The sequence below is a fragment of the Sturnira hondurensis genome, unplaced genomic scaffold (assembly GCF_014824575.4).
Source record: "Sturnira hondurensis isolate 20B ecotype Veracruz unplaced genomic scaffold, ASM1482457v3 Scaffold0002840, whole genome shotgun sequence".
Classification (NCBI taxonomy): domain Eukaryota; kingdom Metazoa; phylum Chordata; class Mammalia; order Chiroptera; family Phyllostomidae; genus Sturnira; species Sturnira hondurensis.
Window position 1 is genome coordinate 8420236 of NW_028075471.1, and position 24863 is coordinate 8445098.

General features: G+C 41.8%; 1 protein-coding gene across 3 annotated transcripts in view; it reads left to right on the forward strand.

The window, feature by feature from the left end:
- The window catches only part of PTPRG (protein tyrosine phosphatase receptor type G), a 715684-nt gene that overhangs the window by 553396 nt on the left and 137425 nt on the right, over positions 1-24863 (forward strand). For all 3 annotated transcript variants that reach the window (XM_037040813.1, XM_037040814.1, XM_037040815.1), the window contains exon 6: positions 4586-4652. In XM_037040813.1, the coding sequence (XP_036896708.1) occupies positions 4586-4652 (67 nt within the window). The remainder of the gene's footprint in view (positions 1-4585; positions 4653-24863) is intronic.

The following is a 24863-nucleotide window of genomic DNA, read 5'->3' on the forward strand; positions in this document are numbered from 1 at the left end:
GCAGTTCCGGAAGGCTGTGCAGTCTCTAGTCCTGCTGTTTGTCATTTGCCTCTGCAGCCCTGGTTAATGGTGTAACCATCACCCTCAGCAGGCATAAATCCTTTTCCCACAAGAGGGTATTGGTGGACATGACGTTTATAGGACTGCAAGGAGCAGCTGGCAATGTCGGATTCAAGGCAAGTAAGTTGTCTTGGACATCCTATTTAGCAGGTGGCCAGGACTTGATGGATTGAAAATTATTAGGATCCAAGTCAAGGGCCAAATGGCAGAGTGGACGGGAAAAGCAAATGGCAGCACATATCTGAATGCAGACAGGGGCAGTCCGACTGGGCCTTTCTTCCTCCGTTTCATTTTGCGTCAAAAGCCTGATTGACACTGATCCTCCTCTAGAGCCTGGACTATAGAAACATCTCTAGAGATTACTGATAACTTGGTTATTAATTTGATAGCTGATTGAATCCTTCATGTGGCTGTTATTTGGAAAGGAAATTTTATGAAGCTCAGATTTCATCAGCACTTATATAAATTTGGTTTTCTGGCCAAACCTACATGGCATGGTTACCTGTGTTGCCGATGTCTGTGTGTATTTTGGCTATATGTGAAGACGCTTCACAGCTTTAACTCCGAGCCCTGTGTTGCATTTGCATACCATCCTTTTTGAAGATGGCTCATGCTATGAAAGCTGCTCCAACATGGAGGTGTCGGATGCTAAGTGTTGCGACAAGAGCACAGGCTGAAGGCAGAGGGGGTGCCCATTCCTTCCCATCCACTTAAAGCTCATTTGTGCTACCACTGCCTTCTCAGTATTGCCGCCGAACTCCTTTGATCTTAAAGTGGAAGGAAGCAAATTTCAAGAGCCAGGAGTACTCGTCATGTCTTTAAAAGAAGCAGCATGTTTTGAAATTGAGTGGATATCAAATCAAACACAAAATCGGATTTTTTGCAATTTGAACTCAAGTAGGTATTACTATTAGAGCTAAGTACATTGAGAAATTCGAGGTAAAATTGCAGTTTTTTGACACTGATTTGAGTTTGAGTGTTTGGATCGAGTTGTTTCCCAGTCACAGAGTCCCATTTTTTTTTTCTCTATTGCTTGGCCCCTTCTACCCTGGACAGAGACCAGAATTTGTACACATGGGTTTATGCTTTATTGTAGACATATTTTAAAGCTGCTCATATTGCGTAGCTTATGTCCATGAATTTTTTTAAATTGCAAATTGATTGAAACAGTGATTGAAAGGCATTATTTCAGTTAAGGTTGTGCATTACTGAAACAAACCTTTTTTAGCATGCTAACTAGATTTCCACCCTGAGTTTTGGAACCAAGAGAGCAGCTGGACAATGGGCTTAGTATTATTACTAAGTTACTTTGACCAGCCAATAATCTCCATTTTTGTCTCCCTTTCTCCTCACCCATTTTCTCAGCCTCAGCTATATAAACCAGCATTGCAGAAAGGCTTTCCATTTATGAGCTTACTTTAAATCTGGTGTCAGGCCCTTGAGCTTGAATGAGACTAGGCCTGAGTAATCAGATGTAGAGATACTGTAGTCAGTAGTAACCAACCAGAAATTAAACTTGGGTTAGGCTGTCTAGTTATTTTCCTCTTCCACAGGCTACAGATGTTATTGGTAGGTGTAGTCATGGGAGATTAGAAACACTTGTTTCTGAGCTTTCACTTTTTCAAATAAGGGTACATTCCCATGAATACAAAATAGTTGCCTGCAGATGGGATTGAAAGTCAGAGTATCTGGGAAATGTTCCCATGGTGGTAGAAGGGTAAGCACATGAGTTACCAGGCTGATAGCAAATGCTGTGTCTTGTGACAGGAAATCTCACTGAGAAAACTTTAGGACAAACCAAATAATATTTTTATAAATAAAACAATTTACTTATATCTTAGCCTGTCCCTTATCCTCCATCTCTACACACTCATAGAAATGCTAACTTTTGCTCTGTAACAAATGATTCTGATTGGTTAAAACAACAATTATTTCATTACTTTATGATTCCATAGGTTGGTTGGTTGGGTCTCCCTCCTGGAGCCAGCTTGGCTGGTCTCTGCAGACTGCAGGTCCTTCTGAGGCTGGGTGGTTTCGAATGGACTCCCTCTCCTGTCTGGTTGTTGGCAGGTGGGGTGAGGGGTGGGGCATTTAGAATAATGTCAGGTGAGAAGGCCTTTGTCTGCTCCGTGTGATCTTTCATTCCCCAGTAGGCTGGCCTGGGTTTGTTCACTTGGTCATCTCAGGATTTCAGAGAGTAACCAGAAAATACTGCGCTGAAGTCCCTTGTAAACCTCTTCCTGCATCATGTTTGCTAATGTCGCATTGGCAAAAACAAGTCACATGGTCAAGCCCCATTTCAAACAGTGGAGAAGTCGATAAACACCATTAATGGGAGGAGTGGCAAGGTTAAATAGCAAAGGTGCGTGTGACAGGAACAGCAGGAGTTTGTGGCCGTTTTGTCGTCTCTTATAAATATTAGACTAAGTACAAGTAGTTGAACTGACATTAACATCATTTCCAGACTCAGTCTGGAAACGGGAGGCCATCTGTTTATCCGTGACTTCAGTGTGATGTGGGATATCTCTCTAGGCTCTTCTTTTCTTCTACCACTTTTGAAATGTGGCTCATTTACTGGTAGACTCTCTTGCGTTCTCAAGTTGTGATTCCATTTTTTCTCATGTTTTAAAATTTTGATCAGCTATTTGCTGGGGCACAATTTTTTTTTCATTTTGGCATATTCTGTGGGTTTTGTCATTGAAGAATGTTTTGTGCTTCACCAAGTATGTTAAACCTCTGGCTTGAGCTTCCTGTTCAGCAATTTTGAAGTATGCTCTTGCCAATGCCTAGAAGTCTACCTTTGTCATCTGATACACTGGGTTCCTAACCACTGATCACTTCCCGCCACCATATGTGTAGTGTTTACTATGCAGGACCAAATCCCACGTCATTTTATTAGTCTATAAACATGACACAACATGACATCAGTGTTTGAATTTATTTATCACTCAAAGTTACAGACATTAATATGTAACCACTGTTAACCCATAGAGCATCTAACCTAGTTCCCCCAGGTCCTCAACTTTTGCAACTTTATCTTGAACCAGATAATCCTTTGCTGGGGATGGGGAGAGTCTATTCTCATCATTATGAGTGTTTAACAGCATCCCCACCTGTACCTACTTGGTACGAAGAGCTCCTCCTCCACCACCCGTACTTGTGACAACCAGCACTGTCTGTGGACACGGCCAAATGTCCCCTGAAGAAGTGAGGAGTAGTAGACAGGTAGAATTTGCTTCAGTTGAAAACCACTGTTCTAACCTGGAAATGCTGAAGCAGAAGAGAGTAAGAAATGTGTGAAGTACAGGTTATTATCAACGAGCAAACTGGGAACAGCAACCCAACGGGGAACCACAAACAGGGAAGGAGAGTGGAAATTTTTGAGTTACCTTAAAATTTAACCAGTGATGGCCCTGTTCCCCTGCATGACTAGGAAACACAACATTGGAGGATTCATTGATATCTCAACTTTATTATGTTAGAAATGGATTGCAAGTGAATACCATCCTTGAAAAACAATTCAAAAGCTATGCTGACCACAGCTGCAGAAACTGAAAAAGTTTTTCTTTGGGAAAGTTAAACACACACAAAAGTAGAGAAAATTGTATCATGATTTATCCAGTACTCATTACCCAAGGTCACAAATAATTGATAAATCGGCAGTCTTTATATACTGCTCACTTCCCCTGCCATTCACTCATGCATTATTTTGAAACAATTCCAGTAATCATTTCATTTTGTTTATAAATACTTCAATATGTATTTATAAGAAAATACTTAAAAGCCAAATTTATAATATACTGATGGAATGTTAATTTTCTAGAATGGTCAAGAATAAGACTTTATGCTGAATAGTATCAGAAAGTTAAGGGAAAGAATGGATGGTGGTCAAGGTCAAAGAGGCTTCACTTATATGGGGTATTAAAAATGCCAGAAGGAGATGAAGGTGGGAGACACTTTCTCTTCATACTCTTTTCTCCTCTTTTCTTATCTCTCTTGCTTTGAGTGACTCTTAGAAATGCCTACAACTCTTAGCAGGTTGTAGTATGTGATGAGACACAGGAGACCAGGGTCCTTAGAAGGAGAATAGGCTGGCAAAGAACAGATCCTTTTCTAAAACAAAGAAGAGAAATAAACACAATCACAATAAGGTGTAGAAATATGTAGTCAAGGATGGATTGCTCTCTGATGCCTTTCAATGACTTTAGCTAATCAGGGTCTACTTTAAATAAAACAAAGCAAGAGTAGACTGTCTTGCTATTGCTTTTCAAAATTTTGCTAGGACTATGGTATTTCTCTCCTGTTCCCATGTATTCTGAGAAGTTTCTTTCGTTTGATTTAGACTTCCTCACTTGATTTTATTATGTCATAAATCTGTGTTTCATGAGAGCCATGGTATATGTGAGACCTAAGCAGCTTGCTCGATAACATCTATTTTTCCCTCCTTCTCTTTAGAAGATTAAAGTGAGACTGTTGTGTCTGATGCCAGCATAGATTTAACCAATCATATTTCCTTTACATGTAGGTCAGTCCAAGGGACAATTCTGCACTGGATCCTATTATCCATGGGTTGAAGGGCGTCGTACATCATGGTAAGTAAACCACGTACACTTCTTTTTGCTGGGAGGTGAAGGGCTAAGATCTCTACTTAAAGAAATGGGGTTATCTTGCAGAGGACATAGGGTGACACTCATTCCTCATCCACTTATAGTTGAAGGGCATGAGAGCCATTATTTGATGGGTAAGAGCATGCCCATTTATTACCTACAAATGGATCTAGGTTAACTGTAAGCAATTTATTTCTTTTCAGGTATCACTTTGAATGCCTATGTCATAAATCAAAATGCCCTAAGATGTACCATTCATAAGTGTTGAACCTGCCACTTGTCTCATATCTCTTCAAAAATATTTTTCAAATATCTTCTAATTTATAAATTTCTTGATATGCCTCAGATTGAGGGAAAAAGTTTAAATATTAGTGATTAGCCATTAAACTTTGCCGCATGAGAGCAAGCATCACCTGCTCCGAGAGTGGAAAAGGCTCAGCCATTGTTCTGTGCAGCAGACGTCTTATCCTTAGGCATAAAACTGGGAGAGGAAGGAAGATAAATGGGTTCTGTCTTTCCCAACTGGTTTTTATTGTAGAAATTTTCTTGCAACTTTATTATTGGTAATGCATCATTACCTATGACATCAGGATCCTCTAATTTCAAAATTGTTGCAGGGAGGGGTGGAGTCTAGGCATAATGTAATGATTTGCAAAGGTTTAATAATCTACTTAGAATTTCAAAGACATTGACAGAAATGGCATTAGTAATTGTAATAAATCTCCCCTTTATCTCCACAGCTGTGATTAAACGTCCTTACACCTTTCTGAAAGAATTGTCTTTAGACGTTAGCCAACTCTGTGGAACTTACTAAACACCCCCTCCTTTTTTTTTAAGGGAAATTAAAACCAGTTGTCTGCGTTTGGTTGAATCACATGAAATTTCAGGTTAATTGTACTGCTCCTCTATATCATGCAGCAGCTGATAATAGTAACCCCAGTGACAGTAGTGACAGAGGGGACTGAAGATACCCCCATAGAGCAGGGGTGTCAAACTCATTTTCACCAGGGGCCACATCAGCCCCATGGTTGCCTTCAAAGGGCCAAATGTCATTTGAACCCCTTAACAGATCAGGAGTAGTTATATTTATACAGTCCTAAAATTATTTTGGCCCTTTGAAGGCTGATGTGGCCTCCAGTGAAGATGAGTTTGACACCCCTGCCAGAGAGGTTATTATTGTAGGAAGTTTTCATTGCTTCTTCCCAATTTCAGTTTGTCTCTGAGGCAGACCTCACAGACCTGGGAAGTAGGTCATATGACAGGTCCCCTAGAGATCAAGACACCTTTGCCAAAACTGCATCTGTTTGTACATTTCTGTTTTGGTGTTGGTAGCAAGAATAGAGTTCAGGGGGTTAGGAAATTTGCCTTCTACTCTGGGCACTTTTAGAAGTGCAAAGAAAGCTGGTGTTGGGGGCAACACGATGTGTGTTCTGGGCTCCAATCCCTCCGAACACTCAATTGATCAAACTCCTTCTTGAAATTCTGGTCTCTACTGTAGATTATGAGTTTTAGAGTTTGAAATGTAGTAAATAGTGGATAGATCTTTCTTCCTCCAGGCTATTTTTTCTGTTTTAAAACAAACAGAAAGTACAAATACTGTAAAGAATTGTAGAAAATTCAAAACAGGTACCTATTTTTCAGCCAGGGAGGAAGCTCTCCACCAGCTATGGCATTTGAGTAAATCTCGGTATTCTTATTTTCACAATGATAATCGAAGGAGATTCCATATGTTAAAGTCAAGCAATAGGCTTCCTTTAACTCTCAGATCCCCAAATCTCAGAAAACTCACTGCATAGTCATCACTCATTTTATGAGCTGTGAACTAGCATAATCATGGTATCCTTCCTGTTTATCCACGATTACTTCTAAGAGGCTGTGATACGTAGGAAGATGTTCCCTGGTTCTGGGAGAGGAGCAGATGCCTGGGCTGCAGTTCTACTCTGCCTTCTAATCGAGAGCTCAGAGGAGACCTGCAAAGTCAGTTCACTAACTTTCTTAGCAAAACTGTTGCCTCTCTACTCTGGGAGCTCACAGGGTTGGCACATGGGTTAGGACCAACACTGGCCAGGCCTGGGGCACCTGGAAGGGAGGTGGAATGCTGCCTCTCTCTTTGTCCAGCCTGCCCAGGTTCACCCCCTCCAGCCTTTGCATTCACTGTTTCTGTTCCTGCTGTCAAGAAGGTTCCTCCACACCCTGAGCTCATAGCAAGGGTATCGCCCAGTTCTCAGTTCAGAGCTCGCCTTCTCAGAGCTTTCTTAATCATTGAACGAGATTGCCCACCCTCTTCCTGCTCCCTGTCACATCATCCTAGGTTTTTTTTCTTGGAAACACTTAAAAGTACCTGAAATTACCTTGTTTGTATTTTCATTCATACATTACCTACCAAAGTGTGAGCTTTCTGAGGGCGAAAACACTTCAGTGTGCAGCAGATTGTAGATGCTCAATAAATATTAACCAAATAAGTGAATCAGGCAAGCATAGATAAGTGAACATACCAAAATGGAAAGCGGCGAGATGGAGGGAGACTCCACGGGGCCCTCAGGCTCTGCTCCGATTGGGAAGGGAAAGGAATAGCAGGACGTCTTGGAAACAATTTTGCTCTCAGTCCTCAGGCTGTTGCCGACTTCCACTTTGATAACCCTCATCGATTTGTCATTCTCGGAGAAGACAACGGACATACTGAAATAGCTGAAGAAGAACTTTTTGTTGTTATTGGAACTACAAGCATTTTCAGGAGAAGGCCCTGTGAAGGATTTGAATGATCTCTTAATTTGATGGGAGATAAATAATCATGCCCTTCACAGAATCTCAGGCTTGGAAATGATGGTAGAGATATGTAAAGAGAAAAAAATCAATAGGATTTTTGTTGTAGTTCAGAATTGGCTTTTATTTCTTCAGCTCTGGGAGTCATATTATTATAGAATATTAATTTCTCATTAAGTGAATGCCTTTTTAATAGGAAGAGTCTTATATGTTCCTTCAGCTGCAAAGGGAATGAGGAATCTGGTTGCACCGGCCAACCGTACTTGGCATTTGGTCACTAGGGTTCTCTGTGAAGTGGACACCGTGATGGAGTTTTAAGTGCAGGAGAGGTTTTTTTGGCAGGGAGGGGCTCCCTGCAAAGGATGAAGAAGAGAGGAAGCAGGAGCAGGTAGGATGAGAGATAGGGTGACACCTCCGAGGGAGGACAGGGGAGCCAGGAGGGTGGCTGAAGGCAGCTCTGAGGAAGTCTTGGCCAGGCCATCGGAGCCAAGGCTGCCCGTGAGAAGAGTTCCAGTCTGGGCAGGAGTGGCCCAGCCCTGGGCCCCCCAGCATGTTTGGTTATTGGCTGAGCAGCCAGGAAGCGTGGCACCTGTGAGGACACAATGGTGGACCCCGAAGGCGCGGCGACTGCAGGCTGTCAGCTAACAAGGCTCCTCAAGGCAATCTGTCTCTGGAAGGAAGATTTTAGGGGCGCATTTTCATGACTGGCACAGAGGTTCATATCCTTGCTTAGACATTTTGGTCCTTTGGTTTTTAAAATGCTCAGAGGCTCATACAGCAGTGCTGGTTCCTTTCGTGCTTGGCTATTTAAGTACTTCATCTAAGTGTGTGTAGCATGAAGCGAGGCATCAAGGGCACAGCAGACAGGAACCCGCCCTCACTGAGTTTATGGACTCCTGGGAGAGACAAACGGCTAAGCAGGTAATCACATTAAAGAATGGGGCGTGGCACATTGAACTCAGACTTGGTGGTTAGAGACTGCAGCTCAGAAAAAGGGACCATTAAGATGTAAAGGCTTTGCACAGACTGTCCAGTCAGAGAAAAAAGCACAGGGTTTCAGGTGGGACCTACACAGGTGAAGGTGTCTGCTGGTGAGAGAGATGGCATACAGTTTGAGGCTCTAAGCTCAGTGGTATTGCTTCTCTAATGCTAGGGAGAAATACCTAGAAACCTTTTGCCAAAATAGAGTGCTATTTCCTATGTGTTTGTTTTACTATGTAAATTGTGATTTTTACAAACTTTAGAGCCATGAAGAAATATAAGTAGAATGGAGAGAGGTGACTTGCCATGGATTCTGCTCCTGTCTATCCTTCGAACAATAGAAGGAATTAAGCATCCACTGGAGAGGACAGAATTAAGGAGAAACTGTGAATCCTGTTCACTACATCGACTGAGTCATTTACAGTGCTTTTTATATATAAGAACCAGCCCTTGTGAATAGCCATACCTCATAAAAATACTGTTTCCAAAAAACTTAGCCTAGTTCTAAACTTTTTTAATACCCACCAGAGGATATGTTTCTATTGATTTTAGAAAGAGGAAAGGAAAAATAAAAACATCAATTTGTTGCTTCTTGTACACGCCCTGACCGGGGGTCGAACCCACAGCGCTTCGGTGTAGAGAACAACACGCCAACGAACTGAACCACCTAGCCAGCGCTCTGGTTCTGATTCTTGTGGATCCATTTTACTTTCATCCACAGTCCAAGTCTACAGACTTGCCTGTGAACTGGCATAGGAATGAGGCCTTCTCTTACAAGTGGTTTTACTCAACTGACCAATACTAAGAAATGCATATTATACTCAATGTCAGTTAAAGATTATTTTCTTTTTTCTTTCAATTTTTTGAATTACCTACTTTTATTCCCTTTCATAGTATTCACCCAGGGTACACCCAGCAGGCTGTTTGTGTGCATATTCTAGAATACCATCAAAAGGCATCGAAACACTAACCGCTCCCCATGGCAGTTGTCTAAGAAGACCAGTTTTTTATTTTTGATTGTATGGTTTTGAGCTTTGACTACCTGTCCCAGTCCCTGTTCCTGTTACCTCCCGACTGGCACCTCTCTCTTCCCAAATGTACCACTTTAGTGAGTGAGAGGGTTTCTCCTTCAGAGAAAATGTGTGTGGGTCGGTGGGGCCAGTTAGAAATTGCCTCAGACACCGGTCAGAGCAAGATGACTCCGATGACTCGTCTTCCTGTCCTTCCTCCCCAGGCTCTTACGAGAAAGCTATCAGTGAAAGTACAAATAAATTATCACCTGAGAACACCTTTCTGTGAAATATTACAAAATGAGGCTCTTGGACTTTTGTTGTTCACACTCAGTGAAAGCCGGGCCTGTGACAAGATCAGAAGTTTCCTTGCAAAGTAGCTTCCCTAACTGACTAGAATTCACTGGGCTCACTTCTGTAGTGTTTTCCACAACTTTTCTCTCCTTCCCTGGAGTACTCATCATCAGCTCCCCAAAGCTATGGACTAAAGTCATAGGACAGCTAGAGTCAATCCAGGCATCTAGCAGGAAGGGAAGAAATGGAATAAATTTGCCAAGTGACTACCCAGCCAGGTGGTGTTTTCACGTGGCGAAAACTCAGAGCTGCTGCTGCCTTGTCTGCCCACCTGGTAGGATGGAGGTTTATACAATCAAGAATAACCTGGAAGAGACTCTGGACCTGGAGTAATCTGAATTCCTTCTAAAGCAGTGGGTGGCCTTTATCTTAACAACTGCCCTGGCATTTCTGGCCACAGGTGCACTCCGTAAAAAGAAACCAGCCCCGGGCTGTGGTACTCCCAGCACCCACTCCACGGTAACTGCTGGGAAGATGCAGGTGGCGCCACCTTTCAAAGGCCATGTGGCCATTTCTGCTGTTTTGCCCTCTGAGCTAGCAATTCCACACATAGGTAGAGACCCAGGGAAAATATCCACAAAAGACTTGTACACAGGCGCTTTGTCCGTAGCAGTCCCAAAATGGAAATAGCCCAAATGTCCACCAGGGGGAGCCTGGATATATAGGTTGTAATGTATTCATACCAGGGAATATGATTACCCAGCAATTAAAAATAATGAACTATTTGATTTTTACAAACACAAAAGAACATATACTGCATGTTCTATTTATGTAACGTTCGAGAACAGGCAACACTAATCCATGATGACAAAAATCAGAAAGTGAGCTGGAGGGGTATTTTTTTAAGGTTTTATTTACTTTTATAGAGGGGAAGGGAGGGAGAGAGAGGGGAAGAAACATCAATGTGTGGCTGCCTCTTGCAAGCCCCATACTGGGGACCTGGCCTGCAATCCAGGCATGTGCTCTGACTGGGAATCGGACTGGCAATCCTTTGGTTCTCAGGCCAGTACTCAATCCACTGAGCCACACCAGCCAGGGAGGAGAGGTATGCTGAATGGGAAAGGGATATGAGAGCATTTTCTCTGGGATAAAATAGTATGTATCTTGATCTGGAGGTATAATATAACAATATAATATAAAAATATCCCCTTAGATTTGTGCATTCGAGTATTGGTAAATTAAAGAATAGCCCATATATTATAATATTAATTTCTCAAAGATATTATATGCACAAAGCTCAAAAATAATCTAGCAGCACAAACCAGGTAGTTTACTTTTAAAAATCCTGACAGGCCCTGGTCGGGTGGCTTAGTTGATTGGAGCGTTGTTCCAAAGCCAGAAGGTTGTGGGTTCGAGTCTCATTCAGGACACATGCCTAAGTCCCAGGTCCTCTACCCCGTGTCCTTTAGAGAAACTCAGATATAAGTGTGCCATGGGAAGTGTAAGAAAATATGTGTGGCTTTTTTTTCCTAACTGCCCAAACCTAGAAATTCCCCAAATGGCTATTGTTAGCCAGCTGGATAAATACAGCACAGTGTAGTCATACAATAGAACATTTCACCCAATTGCCTTTCACAGCATGAAAGAACTGTGAAGTGAAGTACGAGTCTGAAGAATGTATAGCGTATTCGACAGCCTAAAGTTCAAAAAGTGAGAAATCCTAACCCATGTTATTAGGGATGCACCAATAGGTGGTAAAAGTAAAAGAAATGCAAATCACTGATCATTTTTAGAGAAGAGGCTGGTACTTACTCAGGGAAAGTGAAAGGGTCTGGACAGGCCTAGTCTGGTAAGTGTTCCTGTTGTTCTCAGTGGTGGGCCTATCAGGGTCCTCTTGATTATTTGTCAGCAGCACATTTATATTTTGCGCACCTTTCTGCGTGTGTATTGAATTTCACAATCAAAGACGACCATGATGAGTGTTACAGGAAGCAGGAAGTTCAGACAGTGCTTTCCTCTGGGACACAGCACGTACCCAGTGGCCGCAGGACAAGCAGAGAGGGAGTGATGGCTCTTTCTAATAAACTTTCACCATCAGTAGCCCTGGCAGGCCAGAGAAAAGACTGTGGCTGCCTTGGGATTGTATCATTAAGCAATGAATTGGGAAGCCAATATCTCCTTTCAGAGTTTAGAAAAAGAAAGTCAGGAATCAAGGGGCGGGGTGTCAGGGGACAGGACTAAAAACAGAGGCCCTTTACTGCTGCCGTGCTGATGCGCGCCGGCTCTGTACTAAGTGAGGGTCTAATTAGCCCAACGGGCATCACTGAATCCCCCAGAAACCCTCTAAGGTACAATTATCATGGCCCCCATTATGCAGACCGGCAAGTAAAGCAAGCAGTGGCTGAGGGATTGAACCTGGCCCTCATTATTCCCAGACCACCTCCCTCTCTCTTCTCTGATGCAGTCCCCACCCACATCTTTCTGTCTTCCTTGAGGTTAACATGTAGATTGTTAAAGAGGCAAGTGAAGAAATACGTAGGTCATGTTTTGTCAGTCATTCCAGCCCATTGTGATTATCCCTGGGGTTGAGCATCTTGGCATAAACTTTCTGTCTGAGGCTAAATTACGAACGTTGACCCCCCCAAAAAAAGTATGGATTTTGGAAGAAGAGGAAGAATCCTAACACAAGGGATTTCTGCAAAAAAAAAAATGATTAGGCAGAAATAATAGTGTACATAATTCGATAGGAAGAAGATAAAGCAGAGATGAGTTGAGGCGTTTGAGGGGTTCTTGCCTGTTTTGTGCATGACCTAACTTTAGGCTCATATATATAATCGTAGGTTCTGTTCCTCCTTCCCACCTCCAGTGCCTAATAAGGGCTAGTCAAGGTTTTGAGGGTGAGCTGATAGGCAAGATTTCCCTTCCCTCTATGAAAATTTTAATCTCATAAGACATTTTTTTTTGGTCTTGGCATTCTTGGTGCTGAAGGTCAAAAAAACATATTTGCCTGCAAAGTAATCCCATGTGCATGTGAATAAGCAGTTGAAACTTCGGAATGAGTTTTTGTAAAAAGTCTGCATTATGGCGTACTCTTGAAAAGATGAAATTTTGTTAACACCACTGACAAGGAATCTGGAACAGTGCTTCAGAGTTCAGTTTGTCTTGGATTCGAATTCTGGTTCTCAAACTTGGGAGCTGTGTGATCCTGTACAAATTGCTGCCCCTCTGTCCCTGCGGTTCCACCTTGGGGCTAATGAAAGACCTACCTCGCAGGCATTAAAGCTAGCTGCTTTAAGACAAGGAAAGTACCTACAGAAAGGGTGTCCAGCACGTGTTCAATGTCCTCTAAATCACAGTCGTTTGGCCCACAGAATTTGGTCCAAATCTGGCCTGTAGTCTATTGTTTTAAATAAAGTTTTATTGGAACACAACCACACTCATTTGTTTACATATTATCCAAGACTGCTTTCCTCACACTACAAGATAAAGTAGTTGTGAAACTGACACTGTCTGGCCTACAACACCTTAAATATTTACTCTCTGGCGCTTTACACTAAACGCTTGTTGACCCTGCCTTGTCTATATAGTAGCTCTATTAATCCTGTTTTCTTCACCCAGTGGCTTGTCTGTTTGGGGATGATGTAAACACCCAACTCAGATCCTTACTTACTGTTTGATAGATTTTATGGAGGTGGACCTGATTTTGCCCAAATCACCATGTAATTGAAATGTATTTCAACTTAATTAAAGAGGGTTCTGTTTAAGTATTTACCTTAAAAAAAAGAAATTGTTCAAATTATTATCTCCCTTTTGAATGAGAAAGCTAGTGCTGTATTATCTACAGCCCACTGGTAATTTTGAGCATCTTAAGAGACGACAGAATTTCCCGTGTGAAGTTTATGTTTTCATCATTTAGTGATACGGAACTTTTCTGAAATGTGCTAAAAATATGCAGCACCTTGGTCTTGACTCATGTCTGTTTATGAATCCAGGAAGGGCAGATGCTTATCTGAACACTTTTGATCTCAAAATCTTCTAGAAACAGGAGCACTTAGGCCACTTCCACAGCTTCCTGGGTTTGGGTGTGTTAGAACCTCCATCACAGATGTTAGCTGTTTCCTTTTCTTTTCTTAGCTAGAGCCAGGAAATGGGATGCTGTGTGGCTTCTATTAGATCATTAATAATGTTGTTAACAATAGTGTTAAGGCAGAAGAAGACTTCAAACATGATTCCTTTGGGGTTAAATATGAATTTGAGGCTGGTTCTCCTTTGGCCAGCCCTCTCTGTCAATATTTTGTCATTTAAACAGCAACAACAGAGCCCAGGGAAGCATCCTTTTCCTGGTTGTTTCAATGGGATATGGAGAGCAATGGGAGTGTAAAAATATGTCTCGAGTTGCCTGTTGCAAGAGTGCTTGCTTAAGCACTTGAGGCTACTTATGTGGTTTTCTTCCCCTGCTACACATGTGTGTCAGTGGTGTAGGAGAGGCAGTGTTGTGAGCCAGGCTCTGGATTTGAATACCAGTTCTGCTTTTCACTCCTTGTGAAATCTGCTCAAATCGCCTAAGCTCTTTGTGGCTCAGTTTTCTGAACTGTATAATGAGGTAATAACAATACCCATCTGAATGGTTTATCCTGAGGAATCAGTGCCTTACTGTGTATACTTGTACCTGGCGCATGTCGGCACTCCCACCACCACCAGCATTGTAACTGGCAGACAAGGAAATGACTCTGGAGCTCTGGGTTCTGTCTCCCTCACTACCTGGCTATTGAAGCAGAATGTGTGCTGCTTGACTTAGTTGGGCCCTACAAAAATAAAACGAAATGATGAAGATGATAAAAAAGATGATTTGGGGTTTGGTGGAGGGGCTGTGGTGAGGTCAGGAGAAAGGGTAATGGATAATGAACCAGAAATTGGATGAAAGGAGGAAGCAGCAGCCTCTTCTATTAGCCCCTGACTGTGTGCCTGGCCTGGCCAAGGTGGTCTGTCCTGATTTTTTTTCCAACTGTTGTTCAACAATTTTAAGGAACCAGGAGCTCCTCAGTGAGTTAGACATTTTAATCCTATTAGAAAGATGGGAAAATTGAGGTTCAGAGAAATTAGCTAATTCGTCTCAGCTCATTCAGCAAAGCGATGATTTGAGCCCAGTGTTATTGGACTGGAAAATGAATTCTCTTCCCTACTTTGCTGGGTCAGTTTCTGTTTGTAGCATTGACTAACTTCCTGATTATTTTTAAAGTCACTTAACTTTTATGTGCCTCAGTTTCCCCTCTGTGGATTATGTCATTGACTGAGCATCAGAAGACAGCTAAAAGAACGTATACACCATCAGTTATGGCCACCAGACCTGTGTAGGGGAGGGAGGCAAGCAATGGAATTGTTCAGGGATAACATTGGTTTTTTTGTCACTGTAACTCTGTATCATTTAAATGTCATGTTCGTTTCCTTAATTGTTTATAATACTCTGTTCTTTGTATAATTTATTTTTGGAAATATAAATGTCAACATATGTTTCATTCACACATCAACCGTTAAATCAAAATGCTGCATTTCACCAACTGAAGCCACCGATAAACTCAAGGAGGTTAGATGTCTTTAAACTGCTTCATGACCTTAGAGCCCCTCTGTGGGTGCTTGACTATAGCAATCTGATTAATCAGGTGGACCTTCTCCCTCTCAAGCCCATCTTTCTCAGACCCTATAATAATACTAGTTATTCATGCCATAATATGATCCTCTAGGGTTTTCTCTGGACTGTACTGGAAAGGCAGAGGGTTGTACATTTAATCTCTGCCCACTGGTGCAGAGTGTTTCTGCATCTGGAGACTCAAATTCTCTGCCAACCTCACTGTGTGTGTAATCTTGGTGCAGTCACTCTCTCTCTGGACCTCACTTTCCTCTTTTATAAAATGAACTGGAACTGGTGTCCTTTGAAACTTTAGGAGCCCCACAGTTCTCTCTGGTTCTTGGGTGACTTCCCTAAGGCCTCCTCATGATGTCAACCTAGTCCTCAAAGTCATCCCTCGTGAAGCCCCTTGTAGGTAGCTATACCTTGAGAAGAGGCCAGCCCCATTTTCAATGTCCTGTCTTCCCGATTCCATCATCTTTATTGATGACAGGTGACATGCCTGGTAGCACCAGGTTATATACAACTAGTATCATTGCTTGTATTTAAATCATAAAATGAATTCCTTGGCTCCCTCTAGGAGTCCTCACCAGTGTCTTTATTATCATCTAATGCTTTCTAACCGCCCTATGGGTTCTAGATACCAGGCTCCTAAAATCCCTGGGTCTGGTCCTCAAGCTCTTTCTGCCCTGACCTCCCATTTCCGGCTCCTGTGTTGTCACTAGCCAATCAGATCCATTGCTCCTTCCAGGTCACAGAGTCCATTTGTGGCTGGGCCAGAATTAACCCACAGCTGCTGGCTCCGAGTCTAGTGTTTCGGCTGCCTTACAATTTTTGCCAAATTCCAGCTGTACTTAACTAGCAGCTGATTTTTTCCTCCTAGAGCCTTTCATATTTTGGGCTCTTGAACTTTTTCTTCTATTTTACCCCTCGCACATTTCATTAAAGCCACACAACAGGCAGAATCCCTTTGCGCACTGGCTTCTCTGCCTGCCTGGAGTGTTTTCCTGGGGTAGCCACATGGTTCGCTGCCGCCTTCATGTTTTTACTCAAATGATTCCTTCTTAATGAGCCTGCCCTTAAAACTGCCATTTTCTAAACAGTAGTCAGGGGAGACCTCATTGAGAAACACGTCATTCTCATATGACTAAGTCATTAGCAGCTGAAAGGCATTTGGTTAAAAAAAATCAGCTTTGAATAGAGAGCAGTGAAGAAATGTTCCAAGCAGTGGGACGAGCCAGTGTGAAGGCCCCGGGATGGTGTGATCTGGAACAGCAGGTGGCTCTAGTAAGAGTCAGAAAGTAGCAGTGGATGAGGCTGTAGAGGGTGTAGCAACCCATTGGTACAGTCCTCCTAGAAACTAGCTGATTGACTGTGGTCAGCATTATTACAAATGCAGAATCTCAGTGTTCTCCCCAGACTTAGTTGGATCCGAACCTATGCTTAACCCAGCCCCCCAGGTGATTTAAAGAAGAGCAGTGTCATAAATCTTCTTTCCCCATTTAGAATGACCTAGTCCCCAGTTTGTTTTTTACTGTCACTCCCTTTCTGCCCTCCCTGTAACAAAGCAGAAGTCCAGTGCTACCCCAGAAATTTTAAGTATTTAAGGAAAAATTAATAGGTTGTTCTTAAAAACATTTGGGAAATCCTGAGAAACTAAACAGTCATTGGCTAAAAATAGAAACTTGGGCTTTCTGTTAGTTTATCATCTACACTTCCCTAAAATTGGTTGATTCCTTGTTTGGGGCGTGGCATGGATGTTCGTGCCCTAAAGACCACCACATTCTATCCATGCACCTTCCGTTGTGTGTGTGTGCTTTCAGAGTAATTTCATAATTCTTGCTTACCGCATGCATGGCTACTGCCTGTATGTTGACTGTTCATCATATCTTATAAAGGTCTTTCTTATATAACTATTAAAGCATTGCAAATATTAGGTTATTAACACACTGAAAAAAGACAGTCAGATGATTATTATCTAATGTTTTAATGATCACATTTTTAATCCAATTATGCATGTTGGAATCTTTAAAATTTTCTTTAATTAAAGAATGCCTCCTGGCACTGCTATCAGAAGTAAGAAATTGAATGGAACTGAGCCAGATATAATTTAACGTTGAAAGGAAACTGCCAGGATGACTGGGCCGTGCTGGGTGTAATGGTTGACCATGACTTGAAAGCCCTCATACAAAATTTTCTAATTGATAAGAAAAATTTAATTATCTTCAGATACACTGTTTGCATTCAAATAGGTATTTCTTTTTCTAAATAAACCTCCCCTGATTGTTCATATTGTCATTCGGAATGCTTAAAAATGAAAGACAGAGTTGGGTGAAATGTAGACTACTTAATACAGTGTGTATTTAATATAAAAGTCATACATTATTCATTTTTGCAATTTGAATAACTTTGAATTTAGCATCCCTGTTCCTCATCTTTCTCTTTGAACAATTAATTATTAAAATATAATATTGTCTGAGTACAGCACTGGGATCCTTGAAAGTGGTATATGAGATTCATTTCTTTTCAATTCCTTTATCTAGTAATGCACAGTACCTGCTCATTATGGTATAATGGAATGAGTGGTAGTTTAAATAAAGTGTTTCAAATATTTTTCGCAACTAGTTAAGTGGCTGGGATAGGAATGTTTTCAATTCAAATTACTAATTAGGATAAAAGTTGGAGACAGAAGGCTCTGATCAGGATGGGTTTGAAGTCAAACTGCCCTTTTATAAGATTCCTTTAGCAAGCATTTATATGTGCTTATCCTATGCCTAAGCCTGTAACTGATATTAATTCATGTACTTTTTCTGTATAAGTTATTATTTTAATTTTCATTAGGTATATTTTATTGATTATGCTATTACAGTTGTCCAATTTTTTCCCTTTTCCCCCGCCACCTGGTACCCCCGTTCCCTCCAGCAGTCCCGTCCGTCCCCTTAGTTCATGTCCGTAGGTCATATGTACAAATTTTTTGGCTTTTCCATTTCCTATACTATTCTTAACCTCCCCCTGTCTATTTTGTACCTATCAATTATACTTACTATTCCCTGTACCTTTTCCCTCATTTTCCCTCTTCCCCTTCCCACTGATAACCCTCCATGTGCTCTCCATTTCTATGATTCTGTTCCTGTTCTAGTTGTTTGCTTAGTTTGCATTTGTCTTTTTTTAGGTTCAGTTGTTGACAGTTGTGAGTTCGTTGTCATTTTAATGGTCATAGTTTTGATCTTCTTTTTCTTAGGTAAGTCCTTTTAACATTTCATATAAAAAGGGCTTGGTGATGATGAATTCCTTTAGCTTTACCTTATCTGGGAAGTACTTTATGTGTCCTTCCCTTCTAAATGGTAGCACTGGTGGTTATAGTGATCTTGGATGTAGGTTCTTGCTTTTCATCATTCTGAATACTTGTCAATCCCTTCTTGCCTGCAAGGTTTCTTTTGAGAAATCAGCTGATAATCTTATGGCAACTCCTTTTTAGGTAACTCTCTCCTTTTCTCTTTCTGCTTTTAAGATTCTCTCCTTATCTTTAACTCTTGGCTCTTTAATTGTGATGTGTCTTGATGTGGCCCTCTTTGGGTTCCAATTGTTTAAGGATTCTCTGAGCTTCCTGGACTTATATGCGTATTTCCTTTGCCAGATTGGGGGAGTTTTTCTTTTATTGTTTTTCCTAATAAGTTTCCAATGTCAGTTTGCTCTTCCTCTTCTCCTTCTGGCATTCCATGGATTCAAATGTTGGTACATTTGAAGTTGTCCCAGATGTTCCTAAGCCTCTCTTCATTTTTTTTTGAATTCTTGTTTCTTCTTTCTGTTCTAGGTGAATATTTATTTCTTCCTTTTATTCCAAATTGTTGATTTGAATCTCAGACTCCTTCCCTTCACTGTTGGTTTCCTGTACATTTTTCTTTATTTTACTTTGTGTAGCCTTCACTTCTTTATTTTTCAGCCATACTCAATCATTTCTCTGAGCATCCTAATCACCAGTGTTTTGAACTATGTGTCTGACAGATTGGCTATCTCTTTGTCATTTAGTTCTTTTTGTGGAGTTTTGATCTGTTCTTTCATTTAGGACAGGGGTGTCAAACTCATTTTCACCAGGGGTCATATCAGCCTCATGGTTGCCTTCAAAGGGCCAAATGTAATTTTTGGACTGCGTACTTCACTCATGAGTACCCATATAGAATTTTGTATGTTGTTAAAATTACGTAGGTTTAAGAGTGTAGAAAGTGTTTAAGAGCATGTGGGGTGTTTATAAGAGCGTAGCAAAGGTTAATAAGAGAGTCAGAAAGGTTTATAGGAGTGTGGGAAGGGTTTATAAAGCCTTAAAATATATATAAATAATAAAAAATTATGCCACTACTTTGAGTATTTTCACCTATCCTGGGTGGTCTCCGGAACATAACTGCCACGATAGGTGAGGGATCACTATACTTCTTAACAGTGAAGAGAGAGCTCAGTGCTGCCACTGGGTAGAAACAAGGTGCTGGCCCGAGTAAAACAAGGTAGAGGGCCAGATTCGGCCACAGGCCTTATGTTTGCCAACTGTGATTTAGGCCATATTTCTTTGGCTTCTCAAAATGGCTGCCTCCCTGTGTTTCTGTATATTAATGTAGAGCTGCTTTGACTCCTCAGGTCAGCACACCTGTTATTCGCCAGGTCAGGGCAACCTGCTTTGCTGATTTGTGGAGCTGTATATGGGGGAGGGGTCAGAGAGGGAACAATGGCACTTGCTTGGCTCTAACCCAGTTTTCAGTTACTTTCCCCACTTCCTGAAATTAACAGGAAGTCCTTCTAGCTGCTTCCCTGGTGCTGATTCACCAAGTGGGTGAGCTTGTGTATATTCTAGGACCCCATGGGCCCCAGACTCCTGAGAGACCGGTGGTTTCTTCTGCTGCCAAAATCCTCACTGGTTTTTACAGCCAGAGGTTATGAGGCTTTATTTTTCTGGTGCTGGACCCCTAGGCTGCATGGTCTGGCCTGGGGCTAGAATTGCTTGCTCTCCAGTTGTGCCTCCTGGTTTTTATCTGCTGCATGGGAATGTGAGACTGCCTCTACCACAGGTTGCTGCCACTGACTCACTGAATGTCCTCTTCTCCCGCTTGCCTGTCTCTGCCCCTCCTACTGGTCTGGATGAATGTTTTTTCAACTCCTTCGTTATCAAACTTCCATACACTTCAATTATCTGGCAGCTCTGGTTGGTTTTTGTTTTTAGATTGATTGTTATCCTTTTTTTAAAGATTTTATTTTTATTTATATTTAGAGAGAGAGGAAGGAAAGGAGAGAAACATCAATGTATGGCTGCCTCTCATGTGCCCCCAAGTGGGGACTTGGCCTGCAACCCAGACATGTGTCCTCACAGGGAATTGAACCAGTGACACTTTGGTTCACAGTCCGTGCTCAATCCACTGAGCCACACCAGCCTGAGCAAGATTGTTATCCTCCTTTTGGTTGTATGAGGAGGCAAAGTATATCTACCTATACCTCCATCTTGGCTGGAAGTCTCTTAATTCATTTATGCTCTGAACCTTCTAATGAGGTTGATAGTATTAGAATCTCATTTTACTGATGAGGGTCCAATTACTGGAAGGTTCAGTAACTTGGCTTAGGTCAGACCTTTAAGTAGATGAGTTAGGATTCAAATCTAGGGGATCTGTCTGGCACTTCTCTCCACTATACAATATCTACATTTATTAAGATATTCTTAGTGGAATAGTTTGAGTTTTTAGCTGAAAAGTGTATTTTTCCTTTTTTCTTGGGGCTGTACTCAGCAACTTCCAGTTTTGGGTCCAGTCAGTTGAGTGCCTTGTGGCTTATGTGAGCTTTGTGGACAGTGTTGGAAATACAGGGCTACCATTTCTAAAATTATTTCTGACTTAGAATTAAGCATTATAAACGCCCCATTTGTCAGTGGAGCACTGCCTATGGGACTGAGCAAAAAATGGTATTTTCAGGAAGATCGGTAAAAATCGATGTTATATTTGAACTTAAAAAACTCAAGGGAGAAAAAACACAACTCAAGAGTTAATTCTGTAGTGTATATTTGCAAAAGAAATTGATATTAGTGATAGAGGCACCTGAACATATAGCATGCCCCTCCCCCTGATTCTAGTTAGGGCGATCAAGGTGACTTTCTAACATTTGCCCCCAACACATTTTAAAATAAGGGAGGTAAAATGTGGCCTGAGGGCCAAATCAATTCTACTGCCTATTTTTGTATGGCCCTTAAGCTAAGAATGGATCTTACATTTGAACCCTAATTAAATGAAATGGCTTTATTCCCAAAAAGGATTTCATTCTTATTATAGAAGGCCCATATTTTAAAAATTGTCCTCAGTGATTATTAGCATTTTGAATAACGTTAATAAGGTTGTGGAAATGTATTAGTTATACAGGTACTTATATAACATCTTTGATTTTTTTTCCTGCCTCTTGGCATGCAAAATCTGAAATATTTATTACCTGGCACTTTATAGAAAACATTTGCTAATCCCTAGCTTAAAACACAACATGAGCCAGCCTGCTCTCAGCCAAGTGCTTGCCTGGATAAATCAGGGTTTACAAGGCACTGTGTTAAGCCCTTTACACTTACTATGTTTATTAATTGCTTAATTTTCACAGCAACCCTGGTAAAATAAGAGAAGTACCTGAGAGGTTAAGATCTTTACCTAAGGCCACACAACCATTAAATGTCAGTTGATGTCAAAGCCATGCTCTAGACCTTTGGCAAAGGAAATGCAACAATTATAATCTGCACTGCTGAGGTTGGTGAAGAATGTGTCAGATATGATGCTCCTGTAAAGCATTAGTAATCCAATTTTTAAAAAATAAAACAGATGCACAAGCACTTAAACAAAGTAAGATGTACATAGGTGGGCCTTGGTAGTTTAGAGGAATAATTATAATAAAAACAATAATGCAAGTAGTAATTAAAGTAACAATAATACCATTATTTATGACATGTTTACTACGTTCCAAGCTCTTTCTGAACCCCTTTCTTATAATGATTTACTTAATTTTCACAATAGCCTGGGAAGGTTTGGGTAACTGAGATCACACAGGTCACAGGTGGAAGTGTTGGGATTTGGACGAGTGGACTAAGAATCTGCTCCCTTTACCAGCCTCTGTAGGGATGGACATATGAGATGATGAGGAGGGCAGTGGTTCAATTTTGGTTTTCAGCACAAGGTGTTTTTTCCTGCTCCCAGGCTTACTGCTTCTAGATTCTAAAGGGTTTCCTTGATGAAAGAATCCCATTCAAGTGTCTGTATTCTCCAGTTTTTTATGCTGGCTTCATTATTTCACTCTGGTCTGCCATTTCCCTAGCTGTAGAATCAGAATTGGACTAAAGCGGTAGTTTTCAGTGTCCCCGATTTCCCAGCCCAGCTTCAGCTATGGTGGCTGTGTGTTCGGCCATTTGAGTTGCCCAACTCCTGTGTAAGATTTTATTTGAAGAAAGGGTTCTTTTGCTCCTGGAGCGACTAGGCCTGTCTAGTGACCTTCCAGGTCTCAGAGCTCTAAGATCCAAGGGCAGTGACAGTCATGGGATGAATGAGAACGAAGCCACCTTCTCTGTGCCCTCACCAGCTGTTCCTACCTCACCACCCATCTGATTGCACCTTCTAATTAGTTAAAGCCAAAACCTGCCCTTGGGTCGGTCAAAGACAGAGAAGCCCTCTGCATTTGTAGCGGTTGTCACAGCTGCAGTTTCTATGAGTCCCTGCTGAATTCCTGAGCTTACCCAAGAACTTCCTTTCCTGATCCTGCTGAAACAGGGTTCTCTTTTGAAATCTAGTCTCCTGAGATTGGTAGCACAAGTGTTTCTGCTTCATTTTTTATGTTTTTTAAAGCCTCAGCCTCTTCATCAAGTGGGCGCTTCAGATGGGGGCATTGCCTCCATGGGGCTTACAAAAACTGACCAGGAACTGTCTGGTCACTTCTGTCTGCCTGTAGCATTCTCAACTGCAACCCTACTGTTGGGTCAGGCTCCTGGGGGAACACTAAAGATTTTCTTCTTTAGTTTGGAGCCTTTGATCCTGAGGCAGGTTGTGTGTTACACTGTGAAACCATGTTCACCTTCAACATGAGGGAGAAGCGAAGGTGGTGATTTTCTGGTTTGCGATGTCAAGCCCTAAGCACCCTCAGTTGTCAGGCCTTGTGTTAACTGTCTACACAGCCCAGGAAGTGCAAACAAAGGCCAGAATACTTCCTCCTCTTCGCCAAACCAGTCCCAGCCAAGCAGGCCTGCAGAGATCCCCCATCACTAGGCTGCTGGGAACCGGGTTTAAATTAAAGCCCAGACTTGCCAGTGGGCGGAGATTCGATTCCATTATGTCTGGCATTTTGTCTAACAGAAATCCTTTTATCATTTTGATTATAGAGCCCTATGATTTGAGGTCTTTGGCATTTATTGTTAATACTTAATTTCTCCTTTTAAAAAGCGAGTTGAAGACCTATGTAAGAACCAGCCACAGTTTCTGAACCTCATGGATAAGCACTGGCATTTCACTTTTCTACAGTGAACTTGGGCTTAGTCATTTAACCTCTCTGTGCCTTCATTTCCACAGGTGTGAAATGGGACTGTTAAAAGTACGTACTTCGTAGGGTGGTGGAGTGAGAGAGCGCAGTGATGGTATAAGAATAACAGAGGTCTGGATTCTAAACTGCCTGGTTTTGCATTCGGCTCTGTGAAGTGTGAGGAGTAATAATAGGACCTACTTCACAGGGCCATTTTAAGTATTAGAGAAATTAGCCTACATGACACTCTCAGAACTGGGCCTGGCACATACAGTAAGAGCTGTTTGAATGTTTTCAACATGTAAATACTCAGAAAAGTGCCTGGCATGTAGTAAATGTTAAGTTTTGTTTAACCAACCTCTACTAAAAGGAAATGCCATTTTAATTATTCTAATATAATTGATCTCTATTGGGGTTTTTACATCATTTCTAGTTACAGAGACCTCTTGAGGTTAGTGATACACATTTGAACAGATGCCTGCGCTGTTTCCTGTGCAAGAAAAAAGCAGGAGGAGAGGTCAGACTTGGGAAGAATATACCTGCAGGCACAGGTGTATCCATGAAGTAACCTGGGTCCCTCAAGTTCCCCAGGAACATGCTGGGGTGCAGGGAGGCTGGAGGCCATTGAGGAGTTAAGGCAAGCCATTAGCAGGACTCTGGTAGCCGAAAAGGGATGAAGAAGGCATCCCAGACTTAAGTTCAAGCCAGGGCTAGACCTTTGGAGACCTAGGTGGAGACTGGAAACTTCTCTGATTTGTGAAGAAGCTGGATGATCTGCTGAGCCAGATTGGGAGTCATAACACAGCCAAAATCTCTGTTGCACTATTCCTTCCGGCCTCGGACCTTCACGTGTGCCATGCCCAAGGCCAAAATGTTCTCCTCCTCCTTTGCCCCGGACCTTCAGTATCCACCTAGTTCACTTCAGCTTCTTCTTTAGCTGAGTCAGACTGCAAGCTCCACTGTCCACATGTCCGGGTTCATATCCCAGCTTTGCCACATAGAAGCTCTGTG